General features: G+C 47.3%; 1 protein-coding gene across 1 annotated transcript; it reads left to right on the top strand.

Annotated features, from left to right (window-relative positions):
- The first annotated feature begins 21089 nt into the window (after nt 1–21089).
- LOC133931273 (peroxidase P7-like) lies at nt 21090–22455 on the top strand. The gene is made up of 2 exons (XM_062378124.1): nt 21090–21416; nt 21516–22455. Exons 1-2 carry the CDS (start codon nt 21198–21200, stop codon nt 22269–22271), a joined length of 975 nt encoding a protein of 324 aa, XP_062234108.1. The 5' UTR covers nt 21090–21197; the 3' UTR covers nt 22272–22455.
- The last annotated feature ends 4264 nt before the right edge of the window (nt 22456–26719 follow it).

Below are 26719 nucleotides of genomic sequence, written 5' to 3' on the forward strand. Positions count from 1 at the left end.
CAATATATTTATGGTATTCCTTCCTCTCAAATTTCGTCTCCAAGCTTGAGTCTCCTCCTTAGAAGAAACTCTCTTTGTACTTGCTGTGGCCAGACGAACTCTTGCTCCAACAGAAATAGGAGTCCTATTTTTTTATGGTTTTAAAGTTATATTTTAATTAAGATTTTTTCATAAAATATATCATTTATATCTACAAAATCTAAATAGTGTGAAATCATTTTAAAATATAAATTTAGTTGTATAATTTTTATACGCTAGGTATTTTTATAATTTAATTAGATGTTAGTCAAAGTATATAAAATTTAACTTTTTAAAAAAAAAAGAAATGCATGTACTCTTTATGAACGGAAAGAGTACTTGCTTGATTGAGGCCAACTATTGTGGATCTGATAATTAATTTGCTGGACCCAATCATCGCTTACTTCTTATACGAATATTGGAACTTTGAGCATAAATACCGTTCTTGTCACATAATGAGATTGAAAATTTAAGGACAATATGACTTTAATATATTTTATAAATATACTATAATAGAAGTTAGTGGTCAAAGATAAGTGGTGGTGACTGTATGTTTCGATTTGACCGGAGCGAGTAACTACTTGAAAGCATTCGAAAATCACATAACTTAATGTAATATCAATAATAAATTTCACATCGCTACACAGAATGGCCCTAACCATTTCTAGCAATATTAATGCAACACTGGTTTACGTACAAACGTGAAAACTCACATGTAAGCATTAACTAATCTGACATTTTAATTATCAGTTGTAGCTTGACGATCTTGATCAACTTCTGAATAGGCCGATAGTGATTTTTCCAGTTATTAATCCTCGTAATAATAATTTAAAGGAAGTAAGTGGGAACTTAAGCATGTCATCTTACTGGCATAGATATGGGCTGGATTAGTTGGACAACAAATATATCTTGAAACACAACAAAGTCTATTTAAGTCCTATATGTTCATGTTCTGACCACTTCATAATTGCTAATGTGAACTCATGGATTCGTATAAATACTTCATTCTCAACTTTGACACGCGTTGGATTCCATGATTAGAGTTGTATCCGCACATAATACACGTGTGGATGGTTGGTGGTTGAATTTTTTTTAATTAGTTGTTCAGTTTGTGAGACATTGCACCTGTTCCTTATTTTCTTTTTCAAAAGATATTACTCCACCACAAGTCGACATGAATTAATTTCAACCGATAGCACAAAACGATATGGATGCGTACTGTTGAAAGCCACAGATGGCTTCCGACACAAGATGATATATGGTGTGTTTTGGCGACAAGCTAATGACCATACACAAAGGATATAAGGTGTGCTTTTCCCAAGCTTCTCAGTAAGGGAACATTAGAAGTTGTCAGTGTGGAGTATCAACGCAATGGTCTCCGTACATAGCAGATTTCATACTATGATACGTGATAGCAAGTGGAAAAACAAGTATAACAATGGGTTTCTGTTGGGGGCCGTTGTTAAGAACCTCCGACGGTTCCTTGGCTTAACCAGCCTGGCCTTTCGAAGCTTCAGCTTTTCAGAGTCCTGCCTCCCGAAAGCTCAGTCTCCTGAAGCCTCAGCCTCTCGAAGTCCCGACCTTCCGGAGTCATGCCTCCCGAATCTGAGCCTCCCATAGGCTCATTCTCCAGAAGCCTCGGCCTTCCGAAGCCCCGGCCTTCCGAAGTCCTGCCTCCCAAAGGCTCAGCCTCCTGCTGATCAAGGCGGCTTCCCGAAGGATACTGGGTGAGTCATCAAGCCTCAAGAAATATCTGCCAGAAGGGGAGTACTGGTCATACTTTGTCTGCAAGAAGGTGATCGAACACCTCGGCATAATGGAGGCTATCCTGACACCCCTGACAGTGCGGCACCGAGCCGCAGTTAGCGACTAGCTTGCCCCCTTCAGAGGGCAGGCACCACGATAATTACTATAGTGAATATTTATCTCCCAGATATGGTAGAAATCAGTTATCCAGGATAAGACCCATTAAATCGATCAGATCCCAGATATTCGTACATTATGATAACTTATACGCCAAGCTACGCACGACCCTATAAATAGGAGCCATGGTCACCTGGGCTAACGACCGAGCTAGATAGCAAAAAGACACAAAGGTAAAAACACACCAAGTCACGCTATGATACTCCTCCCAGATTGATCTATTTTTTCTACCATCAATACATTCGTGGTGTTCCTTCCTCTTAAACTTCGTCTCCAAGCTTGAGTCTCCTCCTTAGAAGAAACTATCATCGTACTTGCTGAGGCAAGATGAACTCTTGCTCCAACAGCGCGCCGTCCATGGGGACTCGAACACAGAAGTGCTAAGAGAGGTAGGATGCCACCTAAGAAGAAAACCACCAAGGTTGCGTCAACAGGGGCCGACCCCCCAGTCATGCCTATGCGGCTGTCCAGCCGGCTATATGCAGGTGGTGCCGATGACAGTCCCCAAGCCGGGCGGAATGGGAACCCTACGACCGCCACCGACCCAACCATAACCACGGCTACGGGCGGCGCCGAAGGGTTCTCTACCCCCATAAACCCAGCAGTAGAAAGGCGAGGCCCCTACTACGCCCCTAGGGGCTGCGGCCGGCGCTATCACCGAAAACACCGTTCCGCCTGAGCAGTAATCACGCTTGGCGGCACACCTGACCCAGATAGAGGAACTACAGACAGCCCTGCGGGTCGAACAGCAAGCTGTCCACACCTTTGCCGCCGCTCCCGAGACGGTCGACACGGCTCTGACCCAAGATCCACGAACAGATGAACCTCTCGGCACAAGGACCCAGCCTGTTCTGTCCCTGGAGCCTTGGAGCAGGCGTCGGTAAGAACCCCTGCAAGACCAGGACTCTCCCTCGCAGGCCGACCTGCAGGCCATGCCCTTCCCAGAGGGTTTTTGAACCATGAAGTTGCCTAAGTTTAAAGGCGATTCGGACCCTAATGAGTTCATCCGATCCTACGCCCTAGCCATAGAGGCTAGCAGGGGCCGACCGGCCACCATGGCTAACTGCTTCCCCCTCGCCTTAGAAGGGGTGGCCATACGCTGGTTCTGGGCGCTGGACCCTGGCACCATTCAAACCTGGTCCCAACTCCAAGACCTCTTTCGCAGCAACTTCCAGGGCATCTTCATTGAACCACTAACCTCCGGTTGCCTGATCACTACCAGGCAGGAGCCAGACGAAACCCTCCGGGACTACTTCCGAAGGTTCTCCCAGACCAAGGCCTAGATTAGGGGCATATTGGACTCTTCGGTCATCGACGCCGCGACCCAGGCGCTGGCCGAAGGCCCCCTATATGATCGGCTAAACCGACATCCAATACGCACGGTAGAAGTCCTCATGAGCAAATTCGAGGAGTATGCGCGGGCGGAGGAGGAAAAACTCCACCGGAGTCGCTCATAGGCTAGTGAGGCTTCCCGTGCCAATTCCAAGAGGCCGCACTCACATGCTGGATCGTCACAGGCCCCCGCTCCTCCGACAAAGAGGAGTTTCAAGGAGGCTCTTACCGCCGGGTCCCAAAGGGGGCGGCAGCGATAACGCTGAAACATCAGCAATATCAGTCCAGGCTGCGGGGCTCCGAACCAAAGCCACCCCAGGAGATGCAGCCAGGGATGCTCCGAAGGCCACCCGGAATGAAGCCATACTCCAAACCAACATTCCGAGGAAGAATCCTGGTGCACTCTACACGGCGCAGGACGAGGACATAATACCGACAACTGCCTAATCCTCACCACCTTCCGAGAGGAGTACCTCAGGAGGAAGGCAGCCTTCGTCTCAACTGATGGGGCCCAAAAGGGGGTGGTCCGAAGATCGTAGGCCATCGTCCAACCGACGAGTCGACCATCTGGCCCTGTAGAATCCTCCGTAGCTGGCCTACCTTCGCCATCCCAGTCATCCCTAGAGTGGTACAATGACAAAAGGGCACGGGGCAAACCCAGTCACCATAACCAGTGGAGGGAGCTCCAGTTGCACTTCGAAACGACAGCGGTGAGACTACGCACGTGGGGTACACCACATCGAAGCGACTAGCATCCATCGACAGGCCCCCGACTGGGCCAACATCCCTGTGATGTTCACCGTTGATGACTCTGAGGGGGTAAAATTTCCCCACTCTGATGCCTTGGTCATTTCAGCCAACATCGCCGAAGTCAAAGTCTAAAGAATACTGGTTGACGGAGGTAGCTCGGCGGACCTCCTATTCGTGCATGCCTTCGACCAGCTCCAAATTCCATGAAGCTGGCTCTCGCCAAGTAGTAGACCCCTCCAGGGATTCAATGGGGCCCCCCTTAACGCCCTAGGCCAGATGGAACTCCCAATCATCTTCGGCAAGGGCTCCACATCACGATCCGAGGTCATCACCTTCAACATCATGGATGTACCATACGCCTACAATTCCATCCTAGGACGGGGAACTCTGAACAGATTCGGAGCTGTACCCCAACACAATTACCTTTGCCTGAAAATGCCCAGACCCTAGGGGCTAATAACCATCCACGGCGACCAAGACCTGGCTAGGCGCATCGAGTATGGACACCCTGCTCTGCTCCCTAGTCGCCACATCCATGCTATGACATAGGAGGACTCGGAAGACCCTCTATCGGCACATCCCGGGCACTGCTGCTCTCGGAGGCCACAACCGAAGGGGCTCATAAAGCTGGTCCCCATAAACCAAGACCAACCTAACCAGACCTTCCGAATAGGGCCGGACCTCACCTCCGGGCAAGAAACCCAACTTCTGGCCATCTTGCAGGATAATCTCGACAGCTTCTCATGGTCCCCGTAGGACCTCCCAGGAGTCGACGTTAGCATTATCGAGCACTCACTTCAGGTCGACCCGAAGGCAAGGCCCATATGCCAGGGGCTTTGCAAGCTCTCTCTACAGCAGGCAGAAGTCACAAAAGAAGAAGTCCAGAAGCTACTAAAAGCTGGTGTTATCCGAGAGGTCAAGAAACACAGCGGAAAATAGCGTATGTGCATCGATTTCACAACATTGAACAAAGTATGCCCCCGGGATCCGTACCCTCTTCCCCGCATCGACCAGCTAGTAGATTCCACCACCAGCTATGAACTGCTGAGCTTCCTCGACACCTACTACAGGTACTGCCAGGTGTCGATGGCAACAAAGGATGAGAGCAAGACCAGCTTCATTACCCCCTTCAGAGTGTACAGCTACATTTGGATGCCCTTCGGTCTTCAAAATGTTGGGGCCACCTTCTCTTGCCTAGTACACAAGGTGCTGCAGCGACAGTTAGGCCGCAACATCGAGGCCTACGTAGACGATATCATGGTTAAAAGCCAACTAGAAGCCAACCATGTATCCGACCTGCAAGAAACGTTTAATAGCCTCCAGGCCACTGGCGTGCGGCTGAACCCAAAGAAATGCGTATTTGGAGCTAGGGGTGCAAAGATGCTACGATATCTCATCTCCCAAAGAGGCATCAAGGCCAATCCAAGCAAGATTTGTGCCATTGCAGAAATGTCGCCTCCCACCAATCCGAAAGAAGTACAACGCCTGGCCGGCTACCTCGCGGCCCTCAGCCGCTTCCTCGCAAAATCTGCTGAGCATAGCCTCCCCTTCTTTAAAATACTTAGGGGCTCTGAACCATTTAGCTGGACGCTGGAATGCTAGGCAGTAGAATTAGGCCCATTTGTGGTAAGGTTTGTTGCCCGCACCACCATCAAATCCCAAATCTTGGCAGACTTCATCGCCAAATGGACTCCGGCACCCACCTAACCCACCACTACACCCTCCCAAGACATCTGGACTATCTACACTGATGGAGCATACTGCTCCATGGGCACCAGAGCTGACACGGTCCTTATCTCTCCCACAGGCCAACAGGTCCAATACGCTACTCGCCTGGATTTCAAGATGACCAACAATATAGCCGAATACGAGGCCGTCCTCTTAGGCCTCCGAAAGGCCCGAGCCTTGGGGGCAGCCAGAGTCATCATCCGTACCGACTCTCAGATCATCGCTCGACATCTGGACATGACAACATACCTCGAGGCCATTCGCAAGGCTCAGGCACGCTTCCGTGGCATATCAATATGAAGCATACCACGTGCAGACAACAGTCAGGCAAACGCCCTGGCAAAGGCCGTAGGCACGGGTAAAGACCCACTGATAGGCACCTTCCTCGAGACCCTACACTAGCCGATCGCCAGAGCTCTTAACGAAAAGGCCACCGCCATCCTCCCCATCGAAGTCATGGACTAGAGGGCTCCCCTCCTATCCTTCTTGAGAGGAACAGAAGAACCGGATGACCCGATTGCACTTTACAAGACAGGGGGCTACCATCTCATAAATGGCGCCCTTTACAAGACAGGTATCTACGCTCCCCTCCTTCGCTGCATTACTAAACAAGAAGGAGCCAACCTCCTTCTCGAGATACACGAAGGCCTTTGCGGCAATCATCTGGCGCCTCGTGCCCTAGCCGGTAAGGCACTTCACCAGGGGCTCCATTGGCCTACGATCATGTCCAATGCAGAAGATCTCATCCGCACCTGCCAAGGATGCCAATGGAAGGAACGCCGAAGCCACCAACCTCCAACTCCCTTGTAACTAATCACCCTTGTCTGGCCCCTGGCTAGTTGGGGTATGGACCTCATCGGTCCATTTCCCCATGCCCAACCTTCAGTACGCAGTGTGGCACTGGAGTACTTCTCCAAATGGGTCGAGGCCAAACCCCTCACTGCAATCACGTCAAAAAATGTCCAAAAATTCTTCTGGAAGAATATAATCTGCCACTTCGGCGTCCCACAACAGCTCACGATGGACAATGGCACACAATTCGACTTCGGGCCTTTCAAACAATTATGCGACGACCTCGGCATCGAATTATGCTTCGCAGCAGTTCAACACACTCAGTCCAATGGGGCCATTGAAAAGGCCAATGGCAACATCCTCTCCGGTCTATGTCACCGCCTCGTCGGCTTAGCTCAAGGCCTATGGGTCGAGGAACTTCCAAAGGTTTTGTGGTCCCTCTGCACCAGTGTCACGTAGGCCACTGGGTTCACACCATTCCACCTCCTGTACGGAGACGAGGCCATGACCCCCACCGAGGTCAAGGGCTACTCACTCAGGGTAAAACTTCCACAAACTGATGGAGAAAGGGAGCTCTCCCTCAACCTTACCGAAGGCACGTGGCTCCATGCCATTCAGAATCTCGATCACTACATAAAGAAAACTAAGGCCTGGTATGATCCAAGGGTTCGCCGCGAAACTTCATACCTGGCGAAGTAGTACTTCTATGTGACCTAGCTCCGGGAAAGCTGCGCAACAAATGGGAAGGCCCATACCTGGTCCTCGAGTCTAACAGGCCCAGCTCCTACCGCCTAGCCGATACAGAAGGAACCCCCCTCGAACACAGTTGGAATGCGGAGACCCTCCGCTAGTACTATGTATAGTGGGCCCTAAGCTCAATCCTCTCTGAAGATAACCAAAAAAACCACAAAGACCCTCCAGCATGTTGAAGGCATAAGCTTCCATGCTGGACAGGCATTTTGTCTACCATCTTTAAGGTCTCGCTAACCTATGTGGTGGATAGGCAAAGACAACTCCAACATCTTGAAGGTATAAGCCTCCATGCTGGACAGGCATTCCATCCGCCATCTTTAAGGTCTCGCTAACCTACGTGGCGAATAGGCAAAGACCGCTCCAGCATCATGAAAGGCATAACCCTCCATGCTGGACAGGCATTCCATCCGCCATCTTTCAAGTCTCGCTAACCTACGTGGCGGATGGGCAAAGACCGCTCCAGCATCTTGAAGACCTAAGTCTCCGTGCTGGACAGACATTCCGTCCGTCATCCTTTGGGCCTAGCAAACCTAAAATGGCGGATAGGCAAAGACTGTTCCCGTATCTTGAAGGTAGTGCCTTCATACCTGACAGGCATAACACCCTCCGTCATTTCTAAGGCTTAGGTGACCTAACATGGTGGAGGGATAACCCCTCGGCACCGGCACGACTAAAAGTCTCCATGCCAAAATCACCTGACCCTTCCGATATCTTGAAAACCTAAAACTCTTAGCTCCCCACTCCCACCTACTGCAACGCAATGCCCCTCGAATCTTGTACCTCGTGGCCACTAAGCAGCCGCAGGATGTGAAGGGGCTAGGATAAGGGGCACAGGTGAAGCGTCGTTGCAATCAATCATAAAAAAAGAAGAGAGAGAAAGAAACAAAACAACAAGCTAACACAACACAAGTTGTACATACATAACATACAAAGAGTCATTGCATATAGCTAGCCGTTGTACATCGAATCTATGCCCAACAAACTTGCTAGCCTGCTACGCCTCCCTGTAGCACTACGGGAAGATGAGGGTGCCCAACCGCCACGCCTCCCGAGAACACCGCGGGACCTAGAGAGTCGTCCCTGACAATTGCGCCCAGGAGGCCGACGCTAGCCCTCTCCGCAAGAAGAGCTACTGCCCAAAACGGAGACTCAGCCTCGGGAAGATGAAGGATCCGCTAGGAAAGGATACGAGTCGAAGGCCGGGAAGTCTGGCTCTTCCTCCTCATGCCCCTCTAGCGAGGCCTCCGCGGCCTGTACCTCCTCCACCTTCACCTCGTCCAGGATAGTCTCAAGAATTTTCGAAGGCACTCTTCCGTCAGAACCGCGGGGAAGGACAAAGCGTTGTAGGAAGCGTGAGTCGGCAACCTCCTGGGCTGTTCGGGCTGCACACCGGTCATCCCTTGCAACAAAATATAAGTCCGAAGCAGACACAAGGGGATCCTCCGGCTCGACCTTGACCAAGACATCGACGGCCACCTACGGATCAAATAAGGAAGACAGGCAAACCACAGGAAGACAGGCATGGTTCCATCAAATAAGGAAAAATTATATACATGAAGTAGAAGGGGTTAGTCAACATGCTAAAACTTGACCCCAATTGGGAAAGAAAAGAAAACAAAAGATAGCCAGCAGCAGAGCTACACCTCTGGAGCATCCACGCACTGCTCCAGTGGGGCAACAGTGCCAGACGAAGAACCTCTAGAGGGCCGCGAAGCGCCGGTAGACTCCGGGTAAAGGACCAGACCTCCCAATGAAGAACCCAGGCGAAGGCCCCAGAGGCACCCGGAGTCCCTTGACTGGCCATGTAGCACAATGGTCATGCTCCGGCCATGCTTCTCCCATACAACACGGCGGAAGCTCACCAGGGCTATGCGAATCTCAGCAGGAGGTGCCTTTAGATGAAAGCCCTAGACCATGGAGTTCGGTACCTGCTGCTCGAATGCTTCGAGGGTACCAACCCCACATTGGTGCAACAGGGTTAGCTGAAGCACAGCGGCCACACGGGTGCTGGACCTCACATAGACCTCCGCGGCCCTAACCATGACTTTCATGATAGACCAAAGCCAGAAGAGTGGCATAATCGACACCTCCGAGTCGAAGGGCAGTGGCGGGCACTGAGCCCCAAGGCCGCTCAAAGCATCAGAGGTACCGTTAACTGCTGGCACTCTGAACGCAGTACCCCCTCCGATGCCCAAGCCTCCTCCAGCTCTCGCCGCATATTACCCAGCACCACCCGAAGTGTGTCAACGTCACCTTCGGCAGACACACGGGCTATGTTGGCCGCATCGACAAACTCCTTTGGTAGCTTTCTGCGCCTCAGCCTCCGCACGCTCGTGAAGCGCCATCTCCTCCTGAAGATGACCCTCCGCAGACTCCGCCCGCTTTCAGTCCTCTTCCACGGCCTGGAGAATGCCCTCAACCTTAGCACGAGCCGTGGTAAAGGCCTGGCGCCCCCCCACCTCCCAGTGCCCTCGTCAAAATTACTTGCTACAAGGCACAACAGAAGAAGGAAAAGGACATAATGAGCTACTCAGAACCCAACACCGGACCCGGCAAATTGTAACCAATACTACTGACCTGAATGGCCGCTGCTACCAACTGCGCCTCAAGTTCCTCCAAAGGATGCTGGGCCAATGATCGCTTGACCTCTCCACTCCGGAGAAGAGAGGAGGCTGCAGCGAAGGCCCTTGATGCCTCCGGGCGTAGCACAAAGTCATCCGGGGTCAAGACCCTGAGGCTAGGGCTCCCCTCGATTGCTCCAAAGGGACCCTCAGTGGAGGGCACGATGTCTCCAGCACTAGCCCACAAGGGCAAGTCACCAGCTAGCTCGGGGCTCCGCAGAAATGAAGCCACGTTCCCTGGGACGGCCTTTGGATACCCCTCCGAAGGATTCCCTGATCCTGCTGGGCCTTCCGAGCCTCGGGGGGTGGAGTCAAGGATGCATCCACATCGAGGGTCGCTAAAAAAAATCAAGGAAACACAAATCAATATCCCGGTGCACGACCAAAATAGGATATGGCTAACGAAGCAAACCACGCCACAGCTAGTTCCTTCGAACCTCTTATAGGAGGGCCCGTAATGTCCTCGGCGTCCAAACCGACGATACCAAAGTCATAGTCCACAGAGGCCACGCCTCTCCGTCAGCTCTGGCCATGACCCACAATATTCGGGGAGGCCCGGCCCTTCCCCCGGTTATCACCGCCAAACTGGCCCTCTCCTCTAGATTGGTCAGTCACGCTCCCAACCTGCCTCAGGCGCTTCTTGCAAACCAGGGGCACCTTTGACGACTCGGCCGTTGAGCCGGTATGCGAGCTCCAGAGGCAGAAGGCCGTCAGGCTTGGAGTGTCCTCGCACAGATTGGGGGGCTGCACACGCTCGTTTTCCAGTGGCCTTAGGCTCCGGAGGATCTCTTCATGCCGGAGCCCTCCCACTCCAAGATAAAAGCAGACACGATTGTATTGCTCCCAGCTCCATGCTAGGGCCACCTGCCGCTCCTGCTCTGTGAGAATAGGGGGGCCCAGGATCACCTCCGCGATCTCCGCCGCGCCCTCCAGTGGGAGGCAGCTCTCTGGAAGAAAAAGACGGCTCACATCAACAGATCAAAAACCAAACAACAAGGGGAACTCACTAGCACCGACGGGCGGGCCAGAGTAGACCTGCGGCCACTCTTCTGTACCTTGTTCAAAGACGCAGTTCCAGCCCGTCTGAAGGGGCCGAATGCGTAACATGGTGAACTCCTCCACGAAGTCATGTATGCTCATCTTTTCGGCTACCCTCCGGAGAAGGGCCAGCCGTGAGGAGAACTGGTCATCCGTAATTCTTGTCTTCAGATCCAAAACATACACAATATTCTGGTTCATGGAGTGAAGGGGTGATGCAGGGCCGACGTTGTAGTAGAACCACTGCTGTAACTAGCCGGTATACCACCGACCATTAATAGCCTTCATCGGGAAAGCATCGCGATATTGCAGTCGTATCTGGATGTTGACACTCCCGAAGCTAAGGGGCCTCTTCGTCCCCTCGACCTTGATCAGATTCAGGTGGCAGCTGGCAAAGTGGACAGCCACATAGAAATCCTCCTTCCCGTCACACGCCTCCACACGCATGGCCCACTCGAAGGTGGCCAGGCAGGCAATGGCGTTGGCATGGAGCTACGAAAGCTCCATGTAGAAGTGGCGGAGCACCTCCTCGAGCAGCGGCACTGAGGGAAAATCCAGACCTGCCTCGAAGAAGGCTTCAAACACCACGACCTCAAGGGCCAGAGGCTTCGGGACCTCCTCGCCCAACGGAGGCTGAGCGACGGCTTTGGAGGGAATCTTCCCCTCCCTAACCATCCGATCGAGCTCCTCATCACCGATGATAGACGCCCCCAGCACGGTGGTTTACTGGGGGTGACTTTTGCTGGCACGCTGGAGCTCCACCTCTGGCGGCAGCCCCATCAACGACGGGAAAATCGGCACCATCTAAGGGTCCCCCACCGCGCCTACTCCAGCGATCTCCCTCACTGCCCAAGTTTTGTCCCCACTCAGGGTACTCGAGCCAGCCATGCAAACCACAGGAGGATGGCAAAAGGCACTGGATTACAAGAGAGAGGAAGAGCAGGGATCAAAGGATGACTAGCGCAAAGCAAAGGACGCTGAAGAAAGGCAGATGAGAACAAGGAGTTGGCGAAAGGGTTGCTCTGGGCAATCCCTATCCTTCTACAAAAAAGGAGCAACTTACCCCCTATGCAGCGGGTGCATGCCCAGTCCTTTCGCCTGCCAGGCCGAAATCATGGGCTAGCGAAACCGACCCCCATGACCCCCTAACGATAAAACGACACGTGTCCCACGCCCGCCTGATAGGGCAGGATCGTACCTTTCCCCATGGCACATTCAATGCCCTCTGTCGCCAACGACAGCCAGTGTATCGTTCCAGTCACCTGGGTCAAACCTTCCAAGATAAGCCAAGCAATACTTGGACAACGAGCCATCAATCACGAGCCAAGGACCGCCAGGGTCCCTGCTCTATAGGAACCGCGGGCCTGACCTTTCCGCTAGCCACCCTCGCGAGGGGCTTCTATTGGGGGTCTTTGTTAAGGACCCCCGACAGCCCCTTGGCTTAACCAACCCAGCCTCTTGAAGCCTCAGCCTCCCGAAGCTCCGGCCTTCTAGAGTCCTGCCTCCCGAAAGCTCAACCTCCCAAAGACTCGGTCTCCCAAAGCCTCGGCCTCCCGATGCCCTGACCTTCTAGAGTCCTACGTCCCGAAGGCTTAGCCTCCCAAAGGCTCAGTCTCCTGAAGCCTCGGCCTCCCGAAGCCCTGGCCTTCCGGAGTCCTACCTCCCGAAGGCTCAGCCTCCCAAAGGCTTGGTCTCCTGAAGCCTTGGCCTCCCGAAGCCCCGGCCTTCCGGTGTCCTGCCTCCCGAAGGCTCAGCCTCCCAAAGGCTCGGTCTCCCGAATCCTCGGCCTCCCGCTGCTCGGGCTGGCTTCCTGAAGGCTACGGGGTGAGTAATCAGGCCTCAGGAAAGATCTACCAGAAGGGGAGTACCGGTTGTACTTTTCTTGCAAGGAGGTGACCGATATTAAATGCCTAGGCTAGTGGACGCTGCTCTGATACCCCGGCATAATGGAGGCTATCCTGATACCCTTGACAGTGCGGTGTCGGGCCGCAGTTGGCGACCGGCTCGCCCCTTCAGGGGGCAAGCACCACGATAATTACTACGGTGGATATTTATCTCCCAGATAGGGTATAAAGCAGTTATCCAGAATAAGGCCCAGTAAATCGGTCAGATCCCAGATATTTATACATTATGATAACTTGTACACCAAGCTACGCGCGACCCTATAAATAGGATCCATGGTTGCCTAGGCTAACGGATGTGCTAGACAGCAGAAAGACACAGAGGTGAAAACACACCAAGTCACGCTGTGATACTCCTCCCAGATCGATCCATTTTTTCTACCATCAATACATTCATGGTGTTCCTTCCACTTAAACTTCATCTCCAAGCTTGAGTCTCCTCCTTAGAAGAAACTCTCGCCGTTCTTGCTAGGGCAAGACAAACTCTTGCTCCAACAGTTTCCTTATGGGTATTAAGTACTTGGTATTGCTATGATGTACCAATGTGGTAGAACTTAAGAAATTGGTTGCAGGGAGATTTAAGTACTCACTACAATAGGACTGATCATCCAAGCTAGGTGATCAGTGCCGACTAGGTCAAAACCAAAATTGATGAATTATTAGTGTCGGTTTGTAACTTCATGTGCTCGTTCAATGATTGAGTCGGGGTCGAACCGATACTGATACTCAGTATCAGTGTCAGCTCGTAATCATGAACCGCGATACTGATACTTTTTATTAATGTCGGTTGTAATTATCAGCTGGCACTAATACTTTCTATCAGTGTTGGTTGTAGGTATCAGCCGGCACTAATATTACTTCGTACATATCACTACCCTTTAGCCCTCTCCATGCCTCCACTATCTTTCTCTCTCCATCGCACCCCTGCCCGCTGCCTGCTCCTCATCGCGCGCCCCGTCTCGCCGCCTCCTCCTTGTTGCGCGTCGAACCACTGCCTCCTCGTCCTCTTTGAGTGCTGGCCCGTTGCCTCCTCCTCGTCGCCTCTTCCTTGTCACACCCCATCCTGCCACCTCTACCTCATCGCGTGTTGGCCCGCCACCTCATCCTCATCGCGTGTAGGTGCACTACCGCCTCCTCCTTGCCGCATGCTATGCCACCGCATCCTCCTCCTCTTTGCACTTTGGACCATTGCCTCCTCCTCCTCGTTGCCTCCTCGATGTCCCCATGGCGAGCAGTAGCAACAGTGGAGGTGGAGGCCGTAGATCCAGGAAGCATGGAGACGACCGTTGCATCCTATCCAGCCATCCGGGTTTGGGTGACATCCCTCGCACTCCCGGCCTCCAGATCCTCGATGGCGTATCCATGCCCTAACCGGAAGGGCCACGAAACACCTGGGTTAGTTCTTAAATTCTCATTCTCCAATTACAATTAGCAATTTTAGTTACCAATTTATGTCCTAAAATTTGTATTAGCAATTTAGTTGTGATGTCTTGGTCTTAGAGATGTTTCATAGGGTTTTGGGTTCTTATAGATGGTGTAACAACATGTGGCTAATGGTAATTCAAAATTGTGCTAACTTGTTCTTAGGCCAATGATGATAACTTGTGAGATGTTTCCTAAGGTGTTTTGGGTTCTTAAAGATGGTGCAACAACATATGGCTAATGGTAATTCAAAGATGCTAAAGACCATCATTGAGTCATTATCCATATGCTGTTGCATCATTTTTATCAAATTTGAGTTACTAAATCCTAAAATTTTATGGTAGTCATTATCTGAGGCCAATTTTGACTTAAATTTCAAATGAGCCGATTGATTTGGCATTGGCGTTTTTTCTCTAGGCTTGTAGATGTTCTTGTGACTTGTCCCAGGTACATTTGCATGCTCAATGATGAAAATCCTTTTTCTAGAAAGTATAACAAGGTCAATTAATATTATAGTTTGTAGTTAACAAATTTTGACACGATTAAATTCAGAAACTAATATGCCGATTGATGTAGATGCTTCCTCAACTACAATGGCTACATGATATTATTACGGGTATTTGTGGCACTCCACCTATGGTGAAACCACATTAGTTGATAACAATAAAATGAAAATCACTATCTCTTTTGATGTTGCAGTACCTAAAGAAGGATATATCACTTTAACAACATCTAGCTCTGAAACAGACGAAAGGCTTATAGCTGAAAGATCTGTTGTCCATGTGCTTCTACAATTGGTTGACCTGCAACTTGGATACATGTTTCCGAATTACAACTATTTTAAATTTAAAACACTTGAACAGAATGAGGATGTGCTTTCAATGACTCCTAGGCTCTCACGGTTTCATGCAGCTAAAACGGTTGGTGATATGAACCTGTAGCTTGTAGCTAGGATTATTTCAATAATATTAAGTTTTTCCAATATGTTGCTACTGTTTGCCTGTAGGATTTTTACTGGAATACCTGGATGCAGATTAACAAGTTGAAACCAAGTTGAAATGTGTCTTGATTTATATGTGATGAGTGATTAACAATATTACTATTTTGGTTTGTTGATTTGTGGGATTGCATAAGCATATATAAGTATCACAAATATGATCTTGGCTAACTTAAGTTGCTGAGAATATGGAGTTGGCTTGTTTGTCTCTAAGTCCAGGAAAATTGTACATACCGAATGATCTGGCACTGGGGATTTTTATACAGGTTAGAAGGTCTGGCATTCAGATGTGTTTCACACCGGATTATTTCATCCCAGAGGCAAAAATTGAAGTATACACCAGATCCGGTGATGAGATGATGGACATGTCAGAGTGTTTCTTGCAGAGAGTTTGCAAGATGGCTGTTCCAGAGAAGAAGCACACGCCGGATGGTCTGGCGATGAGATGATGTACACGCTGGAGCTTTTCTTACAGAGAGGTTGCAAGATGGTCTGTTTGACGGATTGAACCCACCAGATAGTCCGGCGTCGAGGAGGTGTACGCATCGTAACATCCGGCGTTCATGAATTTTCTGAGATGTGCTTTAACTAAGGATTTTGGTTATGGACTAATCTATAAGGGAATTGGAGATATGTGTTTGCTTGTCTCATGTTGTGCAAGTGATAGATACAATTTGGCGGATGATTGTGAGATGATCAGGGCTAAGTGAGGTGCTTGGTGCCTAATGATCGAGGAGGCCGAACGGAGTCAAGAGTGATTCTAGCTGTGCACGTGGAGGTCAAGAAAATCATGTGAAGATGCATGAAGATGATGTTTTGACAAAGTCAAGTGAAGAGGATGTTCGTGCAAGATGCATGAAGATAATGTGTTGACTTGCTAGCGGTCAAGATTGCAAGAGTGAGTACACATGTCGACATCGGGATGCTTGCTTAAGGCGTAAACAAGTGATAGTGAGTCACGCTTGGAGAAGCGTACAAGATGGTTTCGCTATTGGCCAAAAATCCATAGAAGGACGGAGTGCACATGGCATCATCGCGAAGCTTGCATCGAGGTAAAGCTAACTCATGAAGAAGCCATGGCCATTCGATGAACAAAGAGAAAAATAGACAAAAATACCCTGGTGGTAGATAGGAGGCCATTGGAAGGGAGGTGCATTTTGGGACAAGGAAACTTAAGGATTAAGCTACCTCCCTAGGCCTATAAATAGAGGGGTAGGGCTTTGTGGGATGCTTGAGCTAGTCATTTGAGTTTATATACTAAGGTCTTACAGGAAAGAAGAGAGGAGTGCTTAGCTTATATGTAGGTCAGAGCTTTTGTAAGTGAAACTACTTTGTAATCTTCATAAAAGATGACTAACCTTTGCAAGAAATGAAGTGCTTGTTTCATCCGATATTTGTGTCCATCTCCTTCTAGGTTTCTTCTATTGGGCTCCCTTGCTTGTTTGAAAGTTTTCCCTTTTTTATTGTGATTTTTGTTTTCTTTTCAAGGCTAAAATGTTTCAACCTTGTGAAGTTGTTTTTCTTGTTGCTAGAGGTATAAAATTTATACTCAGAACTGGTCTTGAATTCTCTAGACTATTGACTTGGAGAATTTTTTCTTTCGATGATCTTTCTTTTGGAGCAAATTGTTCTTCCTTCAAGTTGCAATCTTTTTGTAGCTATGACCCATGGAATGAGTTTCAATGGAACCTAGTGCTCATCTATATCCACTAGAGCCAAGCTTTCATTGAAAATCTTTTGTTGCAACATGTCTTTCCTAAGTTTTTGCTTCCGCTCTTGGTTTTGATGTAGGTTGGGTGACAAAATAGGAGAAGTCCATCAAAGAAATTTATGAGGCGTCTATTCACCCCCTCCCCCCTCTAGCCGCCGTTCTCGATCTTTTAATTTGTATCAGAGCCAGTTTGATCACTTGTTGACCTGAATTGGTTTTGTGATCCGTAGGAGACAATGGAGAAACATGATAAAATCCATCTCTTTGAAGGTCACGACTTTTCATAATGGAAGGTGCGCATGAAGGCTTACCTCTTAAGCCAAGGAAGTGCAATATGAGAGATTGTAGACTCCAACTATGAGAAACATGTTGCTCGCACTTCTCAGGCCCAGATTGAACAATATGAAGCCATCAACAAGGCTAGAAATATATTGTTCACAAGCCTGAGTCATAATTAGTTTGATAGAGTTTAGCACCTCCGTACTGCCTGAGAGATTTGGTCCATTCTCAGTGTCTTCCATGAGGGCACCAACTAAATCAAGGCTCGGCGCAAAAGCACGTACAATCAAGAATATCAGATGTTCGTGCAAAGGCCCGGAGAGTCTTTATACATGTTTTCTTGATTTGATGGATTTATTAACAATCTTGGATTAACTGGAGTTTTACCCTGCTCTGACCACGAGAGGGCGATCAAGGTTCTCTATGCTTTGACCAAAGCATATGGGAAGTCAAGATCTTGAGCATTGAGTAGTCATCTAGTTATGACTCGTTGACATGTAATGGAGTCTTTAGTAAGCTCAAATCCACAGAGATAGCTAAGGTGGCTAGAATAGGTCTAGAAAACCCCCTGTCTCAGAACATGGCGTTGGTTTCAAGACCTAGTGGTAGTAGTCTTGCTAGAGTTGGCTTTTCTTGTGCTAAACCCTTTACCTAGTGGCTTAGCTTTGTCTTCCTTGGTTTCTATCACAGAGGAGTAGGTGGACACACTTGATGATGAGGATCTTGCTTTGATCGTGAAGAAGTTCACCCACTTATACAACAATAAAAGAGACCGAATGAGAGGTGGCTTTCGGGCTTGTTATGAGCGTAGTGATACCACTCATTTCAAGACGGATTGCCCAAACCTCAAGAAAAAGGAAGCACACCACAACCACGATAAGAACAAGAAGAACAAGAAGTCCTTCTTCAAGAACTATTAAAAGATGGCCAAGGTGGCATCTCAAGCATTTGTGGCAATGCTTAGTGACGTCAACACTTCCTCAAGCGAGGACAACAGCTTAGAGGAGGAGGAGGAGGAGCCCATGAAGAGCAAGAGGAAGAACAAAAACTTCACTAGTCTCGACTTCATGGCAGACGACAATGACACTGATCTTGAGCTTGACCCCTCTAAGGTATCACATATGAATGATCAACTTTCTATCCAGGTTGATACCTTAAATGATGCTCTAGTTAGTCAGGATATGTTGCTTAAGAAAGTTGTTCGTGAGTTAAAGGAGGTCAAGTCTAGGTATGAGTGTGTGACAACTGATTTTGCCTTGTTTAAGTCAACTTGAGGGTAACATGAATCACAAAGAAATGTTCCTAAATGATCTGTCTTGTTTTAATCACTTGATCTAACTAAGAATTGGTTTCATATGTGAGCATTTGCAAAGCCTACTATCATGAATACTTATTTGTCTAGTTTGAGATTGAAGTTTGCTAGTACTTAATACTTTATTGCCTCGGCACGAGTGGATGCTTATGCAGTGGTCGCTTTTAACATGATTCGGCTACTTGAACTTAATACACCAAAAAAAAATTTCAGGATTAGCTTGTAAAAACTTCATACTCTTATATCACTGTCTCTTTTTGAGCCTTTATGCGATTGTGAGTTTCACATTCTACTCTCCATAGCCCTTTAATGTTTCTAGCTTATGCAAATGCTTTGTGATATGCTTCAGAAAGCTCATTAGGTTTGCATATCCATGCATTTCATAGAGCTTTGTCCTTGATGTTTCCATTGCCAAAGGGGGAGAAAATGTGCACTAAATCACATAGAAGAGGAATCCTGAATTCTGTGCATTCATCAAGGGGAAGCTTTCGCGTTTGGCTTGTCTCTTCCTCTCTTCGAGCTTTTGCTATCTTTCTTATTCTAAGTGACATATTTTGCTTTTTTTTAAGTTTTTGGTCACTTGGATGAGCTTCTCTTGTTGAAAGTTTTCAAATCAAAATATTTGTGCTTTGAGGGTTGTCAATGCACTTATCAAAGGAGAGACTGAGAAACCAAGTTGAAATGTGCATTGGTTTATATGTGATGAGTGATTGATAATGTTGCTATTTTTGTTTCTTGATTTGTGAGATAGCATAAGCATATATATGTATTGCAAATATTATCTTGGCTAACCAAAGTTGTAGAGAATATGGAGTTGACGTGTTTGACTCTGAGTCTGGGAAAATTGTACACGCCTGATGATCCAGCGGTGGGGATTTTGAACACGTTGGAAGGTCCAGTGTTCAGATGTGTTTCACACCGGAGTATTTCATCCCAGAGGCAAAAAATGAAGTATACACCGCATGGTCCGATGATGAAATGATGGACACGCCGGAGCATTTCTTGCAGAGAGTTTGCAAGACGGCTGGTACAGAGAAGAAGTACACGCCGGATGGTCCGACAATGAGATGATGGACACACCAGAGCATTTTTTGCAGAGATATTGCAAGATGGCCTATCTGACGGATCGAACTCACCAGATAGTCCAGCGTCCAAGAGGTGTATGCACCGAAACATCCGACGTTCATGAATTTTTTGAGATATGTTTTAACTGAGGACTTTGGTTATGGACTATTCTATAATGGAATTAGAGATATATGTTTGCTTGTCTCATATGTGTGCAGGTGATGGATGCAACTTCACAGTCGACGGCGAGATGATTGGGGCTAAATGGGGTGCTTGGTGTTGGACAATCGAGGAGGCCAGACGAAGTCAAGGGTGATCCTAACTGTGCATGTGGAGGTCAAGAAAAGCATGTGGAAATGGATGAAGATGATGTGTTGAAAAAATCAAGCGAAGGGGATACCCGTGTAAGTGATAAGGCGGTCCGAGAGATCGGGAGCGGGAGAGACTTGCTGATGATCAAGATCACAAGACGGAGTACACATGTCGATATTGGGATGCTTGCTTAAGACGTAAGCAAGTGACAGTAAATCATTCTTTGAGAAGAGTAGAGGCGATTTCATGGTTTGGTCTCAAAATCATAGAATAATGGAGTGTATGTGGTATTATCGTGAAGAGTGCGTTGAGGTGAAGCTAAGTAATGAAGAAACTACGAATGTTTGATGAACGAAACGAAAATTAGATGAAAATACCCGTGTGGTATGTAAGAGGCCATTAAAAGAGAGATGTATTTTGAGAACAAGAAAATTTAAGGATGAAACAACCTCACTAGACCTATAATAGAGATGTAGGGTTGTGTGGGAGGTCTAAGCCCACCATTTGAGTTTGTATGCTTAGATTTTAGAGGAGAGAAAAGAGGAGTGTTTAGTCTATATGTAGATGAGATATTTTGAAAGTAAAACTACCTTATAATCTGTCTAAAAGAAGATTGACTTTTGCATAAAATGAAGTGCAAGAAAACATATATTTACTACCCACGAATTTTCAGGTTGTCGAGATAATCCAGTAAACGTCTTCCCTAACTACTAGTCCACCCATTTCTTTTTACAACAGGACGTGCTGTATTTCGAGACGGAGGTTGTAAAACCGACCTCTCTAATTTTATATCCCTGATTATATTGTACACATTTACACAGCTACGTGAAATCAGCACAAGATTGTGTGCGACGTCATGCACGTTTCGAGATTATTTAAGGTAATGCACCCGCTTGCAGGTAGTAGGTAACTGTTATAATCGATCGACCTGGTCAGAGTTGCAGCGATGAAACAGGAGCTTACCATGCATGCAGACCAAAGACCATATCAACTACTGCCGCGTGCGCGCGTGCGCGCGCGTAGAAGCAGCACGTACGCGACGAAGGCGGCCGGAGAAGCCAGCAGCAGCGCGCGCGCACCCACAAGCTCTATATAATGCAAGCACGCTTCCGTTTCACGTTCCATCGCACCTCATCCACTGCAGCCTGCATAATCATTGGCTCATTCTCCTCCTCGCCCTCTTCCGATCCGATCACCGGTCAGTTCGTTCCTTGCTCGTAGACGCGTCGGCGAGTGGACAGCCATGTCGCCGTCCAGGAGCTCTTCTTGGCCTGCTCCGCTGATCCTCTCCGTTCTTCTCGTGTGCACCGCCAATGGTGACCATCTCTCCGTCAGATACTACGACAAGACCTGCCCCAGCGCGCAGCACATCGTGCAGTCCGTGCTGTCATCGAAGGTCGCCGCCGAGCCGTCCATGGCCCCTGCCGTGCTCCGCCTCTTCTTCCACGACTGCTTCGTCAACGTACGTACCAATTTCACTGTTCTTTCCACTAGATAATCACGAATTTTCTATACATTGCAACTAAATTAAATTTTCTGCTGTTCGCGGCTGACACGACAGGGGTGCGATGGCTCCGTCCTCCTGGACCGCACGCCCTTCTTCTTGAGCGAGAAGGAGGCCGAGCCCAACGACTCCCTTCGAGGCTTCGACGTGATAGACGAGATCAAGTCCCACCTCGAGCACGCCTGCCCGGCCACCGTCTCCTGCGCCGACATTCTCGCCCTCGCTTCCCGCGACGCCGTCGCTCTGCTCGGGGGCCCCGCATGGAACGTGCCGCTCGGCAGGAAGGACTCTCGCTACGTCAACATGTCCGCCGCCATGTACGACCTTCCCAGCCCGCACGACAACGTCGCTGCCCTAATCACCTTGTTCGGGGAGTACGGCCTGGACGCGCAAGACATGGCAGCTCTCTCCGGCGCGCACACCGTTGGGACGGCACGGTGCCACCAATTCAGGGAACGCGTGTATGGCTACGACGGCGAGGGCGGCGCTGACATCGACCCTGCCTTCGCGGAACTCCGCCGGAAGACGTGCCAGGCCGGTGACAACGCCGCGGCGCCGTTCGACGAGCAGACGCCAACGAGGTTCGACAACGCCTACTACAGGGACCTTGTCGCGCGCCGCGGTCTCCTCACCTCCGACCAGGCTCTCTACGGCTGCGGTGGTCCGCTGGACCATCTGGTCGAGACGTACAGCATGGACGCCGAGGCGTTCTCCCGGGACTTCGCCAAGGCGATGGTGAAGATGGGGAACATACCCCCGCCACCGGGCATGCCGGTGGAGGTGAGGCTCAGCTGTAGAAAGGTCAACTATTGATGATATGACGTCAATGCAATCGAAACGTGTTGGGTTCAATTAATACATGTGTATTTCCATTTAATAAATAATAAATAAAAATGTTGTTGAAGAAATGTAATTGAATTACTTTTCGTTTATTTGATTTGTAATGTTGAAATTAATTTTTTTTTCTGCGTGTCAGTTGGTGAATGATGATGGTTTTCTCGTTTGTACTATGTTGGTCTTTACTGGGTTTTTATTTGCACGCTCAACGAAAAAGCATTTACGTCATTATAATCATGGATATGTATCTGGTTTTCAAGGGGAAGTGATAAAACGCTAAGGCCACTCCTAATACTTTAGTTTTTGTTAGAAATAAGCTTCTAATACATGATGTTTATATGTTGCAGGGTTTCAAAATTCATAGATATTCAATCGTGTTTAGTGATATTCGATCAATTCCATACACACTTAATTCTGAAATCAATCGGTTTTTTAAATTTGAATTTAAAAAATTCAAAAAATATAAAAAGTCACAAAAATCCTAAAAATACTAGAGACGATTTTAAAACTTTCTATATTTTTTTCAAAAATAATATCATTTGCATCATATTTTATAGGGAGAAATTTTTTTAAAAAAGAAAAAAGTTGAAACGTGCAGCTCATTTATTAACTCATGTTAGAACATATTTCTGTGTATGGTGTACCTTAGGAGGAACTATAAAATTGGTTTCACTTCATTTAGAGTGATATTAATTTTTCCATAATTTTTACAAAGTTCACAAGCGTAAAGTGAACATATTAAGAAACAACAATGTAATTAATATTTTTATGTCTACCACTATTTTTCCTACATAAAGTATAGTATAAGTAAACTAATAAAAGTAGTTTCACTAATTTTGAAGTGTGATTTGTTAGTTATGAATTAATCTAGCTGCAACATATTTACTCAATCCTGCATGTGCAATAACTATTTCATTAGTTCGTGTATTCTTAAAAGATATAAGATCATGTAAGAAGACTAACAAAATTGGTTTCATGATTTTGGATTATCAAATAATTAACTATACATTTAACTAGGTTTAGCAAGTATATTTTCTCACATAAAATATACAACTTTTTCATGAGTATAAGTACTTTTACCATGTAGATAATGTTACAAGGAAATCAACAAAATTTGTTTCATTTTATTTTAAGCTCATATGAATTATTATCGATTTTACAAGGTTGAGCTATTTTTTGGTTTTTCTTGAGCTTTACTAAAATTCAATAAAACCGACTGGTTTTCAATGGAATTTGAGCCGTTTATTGATCACAAACGAAATACCGGAAATTCAGTTGAATTCGGTCAGTTACCAAATGGTCGATTTGCTTTAATTTTGTCTCCGATTTATAAGTTTGACCGAGTTAATTTGGCCAAACTTTCCGATATTCATGAATTTCAGAAAATCGCTGGGTCCCAGTTTTCGGATCTCAAATGAATTTATAAACCTTGCTCACAAGACAATTGATGATTGCATGTGGTATCATCAAAACTATCATTTTGGTCATGTGACCAACTGTGTTGCTTTAGGGGGAGATGAGGGGTGAGTAGTGCTTGTGTCATGGAGGGTGCAGAGGATCAAATGTGGGGTAGACAGCATAAGGAAGAAACTGTAGCGCCCCAATACGATGTCTTATATCATAGATGACTCAACTAGCTAGTTTCTTCCACAAGAAACAAGCTCTATCTCTCTCATCTTTAAATAGCTTGCCACATCAACTCCAAATTTTTTATGTACATCAAATAATCTGGTGAGTGCACTGGATGATTGCATAAGAAGATTGGGTCTCTAGGATTTCTCAAGTTATGTGCACTGGATGTTCCAATGATCATCGGAGGTTATTACCAGAGCAGTTGTGCAGAGAGCATGTTTTGATGTAGTCCATGAGGTACATGCACCAGATGAATTCATCGGAGGATAGCATCAAATGTTCTGGTGTGCATCAAAGGTACTCAACGGAGGATTTTGTGTAGAGCCACTGTTTTTTGGAGGTCTTAGACAATATATACACTAGATGTTCCAATGTTTGCATCCAAATTTCATTGGATCTTTTGGTTAGTGTGGTCGTACAATAACGGCTAGTTTCAAAACTCAATGGACTTATGTGCATCGGATGTTGTGATGTAGTGGATTAAGACAAATGGATCATTCGATGCTCATTGTTTTTCTGGCTCGAGGGGGTAACATCTAGTTTGGCCCTTGGAGCTATAAATTTGTCACCCTCTATTACTTAAAGACTCTCTTGACTAGTTGGTGAGTCTATTTACATCATTGAATAGAGAACAAGAATAAGAAGAAGCACTTGAGTGATTTGTAAGCTCCCTAATTGTAAGATTAAGAACAACATTAGAGCTAGAAGAGTAGCTAGTGTGCATTCATCCATCTCTTTGGCTTAGTTTAGGTCAAGTGAGGTCCTTAGTTTATTTCTCTTAGTGATATGCGTCACCTAGATGGTTTTGTGGCGAGTTCTAGGTAAGCTTCATTGGAGAAGACAATGTTAAAGCCCCAAGAAGGAGATGTGCCAGTCTGGAGTCCACTAATCAGGAGTGGAGAAGGACTTCCACCTAAAGAGTGCTTGGTTCCTTGCACAGGACCAATAGTGAGCTACACTGTTGCATGGGTGCTCCAATTAGAACTAGTGCGGAGCACCAACTCTCTAATATCTTAGAAAAAAATAAGCCTTCCTTGTAACTCTTCTTTACAATGAGTATTTACATTTCTAGGATTTCAATTCTTGCAATTTACATTCCACATTTTTTTTAGAATTGCCTTGCTAGAATAGGTTTGGAACTAGATTGCAAAACTTTTGTGTGTTATCATATACACACTATAAACCTTAATTTGTAATGTTGAAAATAAACTTTTGTGAACTGCGAGTCAATAGGTAATGTTTTTTTTCATTTGTTCCAAGTTGGTCTTTGGTGGTTTCTTGTTTGCACGCTCAATGAAAAATAATTTGCACCATTATAATCATGGACATGTATCTAGATTGCGAGGGGAAGTGATAAAGCGCTAACATATTTGATTTGAATGTTTGACCACGCAACATTCATAATTGTGTCCTTTTAAAACATTAAAATAAAAAGTAGGAACGATAAAAATAATATGGTCTTCCTATTTGTAAGAAACAAAAAAAATTGCGGTTAAATGAATTATTTCTAAACTGTTATCACTACTATAGAATCGTCCTTATATGGTGACTCATCACTGCCAGTTCCTAATAGGCCGACAGTGATGGGACGTCACTGCCGGTTCATAAGTTGCATGGCCGATGGCTTGTACCACTAGCTGACAGTGATGTCCAACTATCACTGTCGGTCGGTGGCTTCAGCTGGCAATGATGCCCAGCTCTATCATCACTGCCGGCTAAAGCCACCGATCAGCAATGATAGCTAGACATCACTGTTGGCTGGTGGTATGAGCCAATAAATGATGTGTATAGTATAAAACAGTGGCCCTCCCCGTCACCAAGCCCGAGCACAACACCGCCTTCTTTTGCCTCGGCGATCTTCCTCGCCTCATCCACTTTTACCCAACTGAGCCACTACAAACTCCGGAGTCCCTCTCCACCATAGTTTCGCTGACAAGTAGCGCTGCTACCTTAGCCCCGCCATTGGGATCCAATCCTGTGACCCTCTAAGATGATGTCCAGTAGCTCCAAATCAATACAAAGCTCCACTGCACCATCCTTTGCCATTTTCCCTAGGCTGCTTCGCCCTCTCCTTGTCGGAGCCACCGAGCCCAAGTCCATCTTCCCCAACACTGGTGTGATCCTCCATGTCTTCACCAGGGAACCCCGCTTGCATGACTTCTCCTCCCAAATCAAAGCAATGGTGAGCTTTCCCTTGCATCAAGCACATAATTAGAGAGTGATCAGTGCTTATAGGACTAGAGAGAGTGTTGCTAGGTGATTGCTACTTAGAGAGTGGATCAAGGAGTGATCCAATCGTGTACCAAGTGATACGCCGGTACCTTGGAGTCTTGGTGACTCGCCGGCAAGCTTGTTGACCCTCCGTCTTGGTGTGGAGCGGCGGCAAGATGATTATACGGGGACACAAAGACCCTTGTCTTGGTGGCTCAAGCTCCGAAGTGATCATGACGGCAAGGAACCAGAAGAGAGGCTAGTGGTGAGACCTTACCTTGGTGGCTTGGTGGTCATCTAGATGGAGGCCTTATCTTTGTGACTTGGTGGCTCAAGAACTATGATCGGGTGTCGACCAAGAGCATATCCTTTGTGGAGCTCCAATGTGGACTAGGGGCGGTATTCATGACATCGATACCACAGATAAAATCCCTTATGCCGAGTTTGCTCTCTCTAAATTATTTATGTTTCCGTATTTATATTCTTGCAATTTACATTCTTAGATAGGTTGCGAGTGCTTTGATCGGTAGAGTAGATACATTAAATAAAACTAGAGCACATTTAGATATAAATTTACCTTC

The sequence above is a fragment of the Phragmites australis genome, chromosome 10 (assembly GCF_958298935.1).
Source record: "Phragmites australis chromosome 10, lpPhrAust1.1, whole genome shotgun sequence".
NCBI lineage: Eukaryota > Viridiplantae > Streptophyta > Magnoliopsida > Poales > Poaceae > Phragmites > Phragmites australis.

Excerpts from the sequence above, each read along its gene's own strand:
- LOC133931273 (XM_062378124.1), top strand. The coding sequence starts at position 21,198 with ATGTCGCCGTCCAGGAGCTCTTCTTGGCCTGCTCCGCTGATCCTCTCC. Across the intron at positions 21,417-21,515 it reads TCCACGACTGCTTCGTCAAC|GGGTGCGATGGCTCCGTCCT; the intron begins GTACGTACCAAT and ends CTGACACGACAG.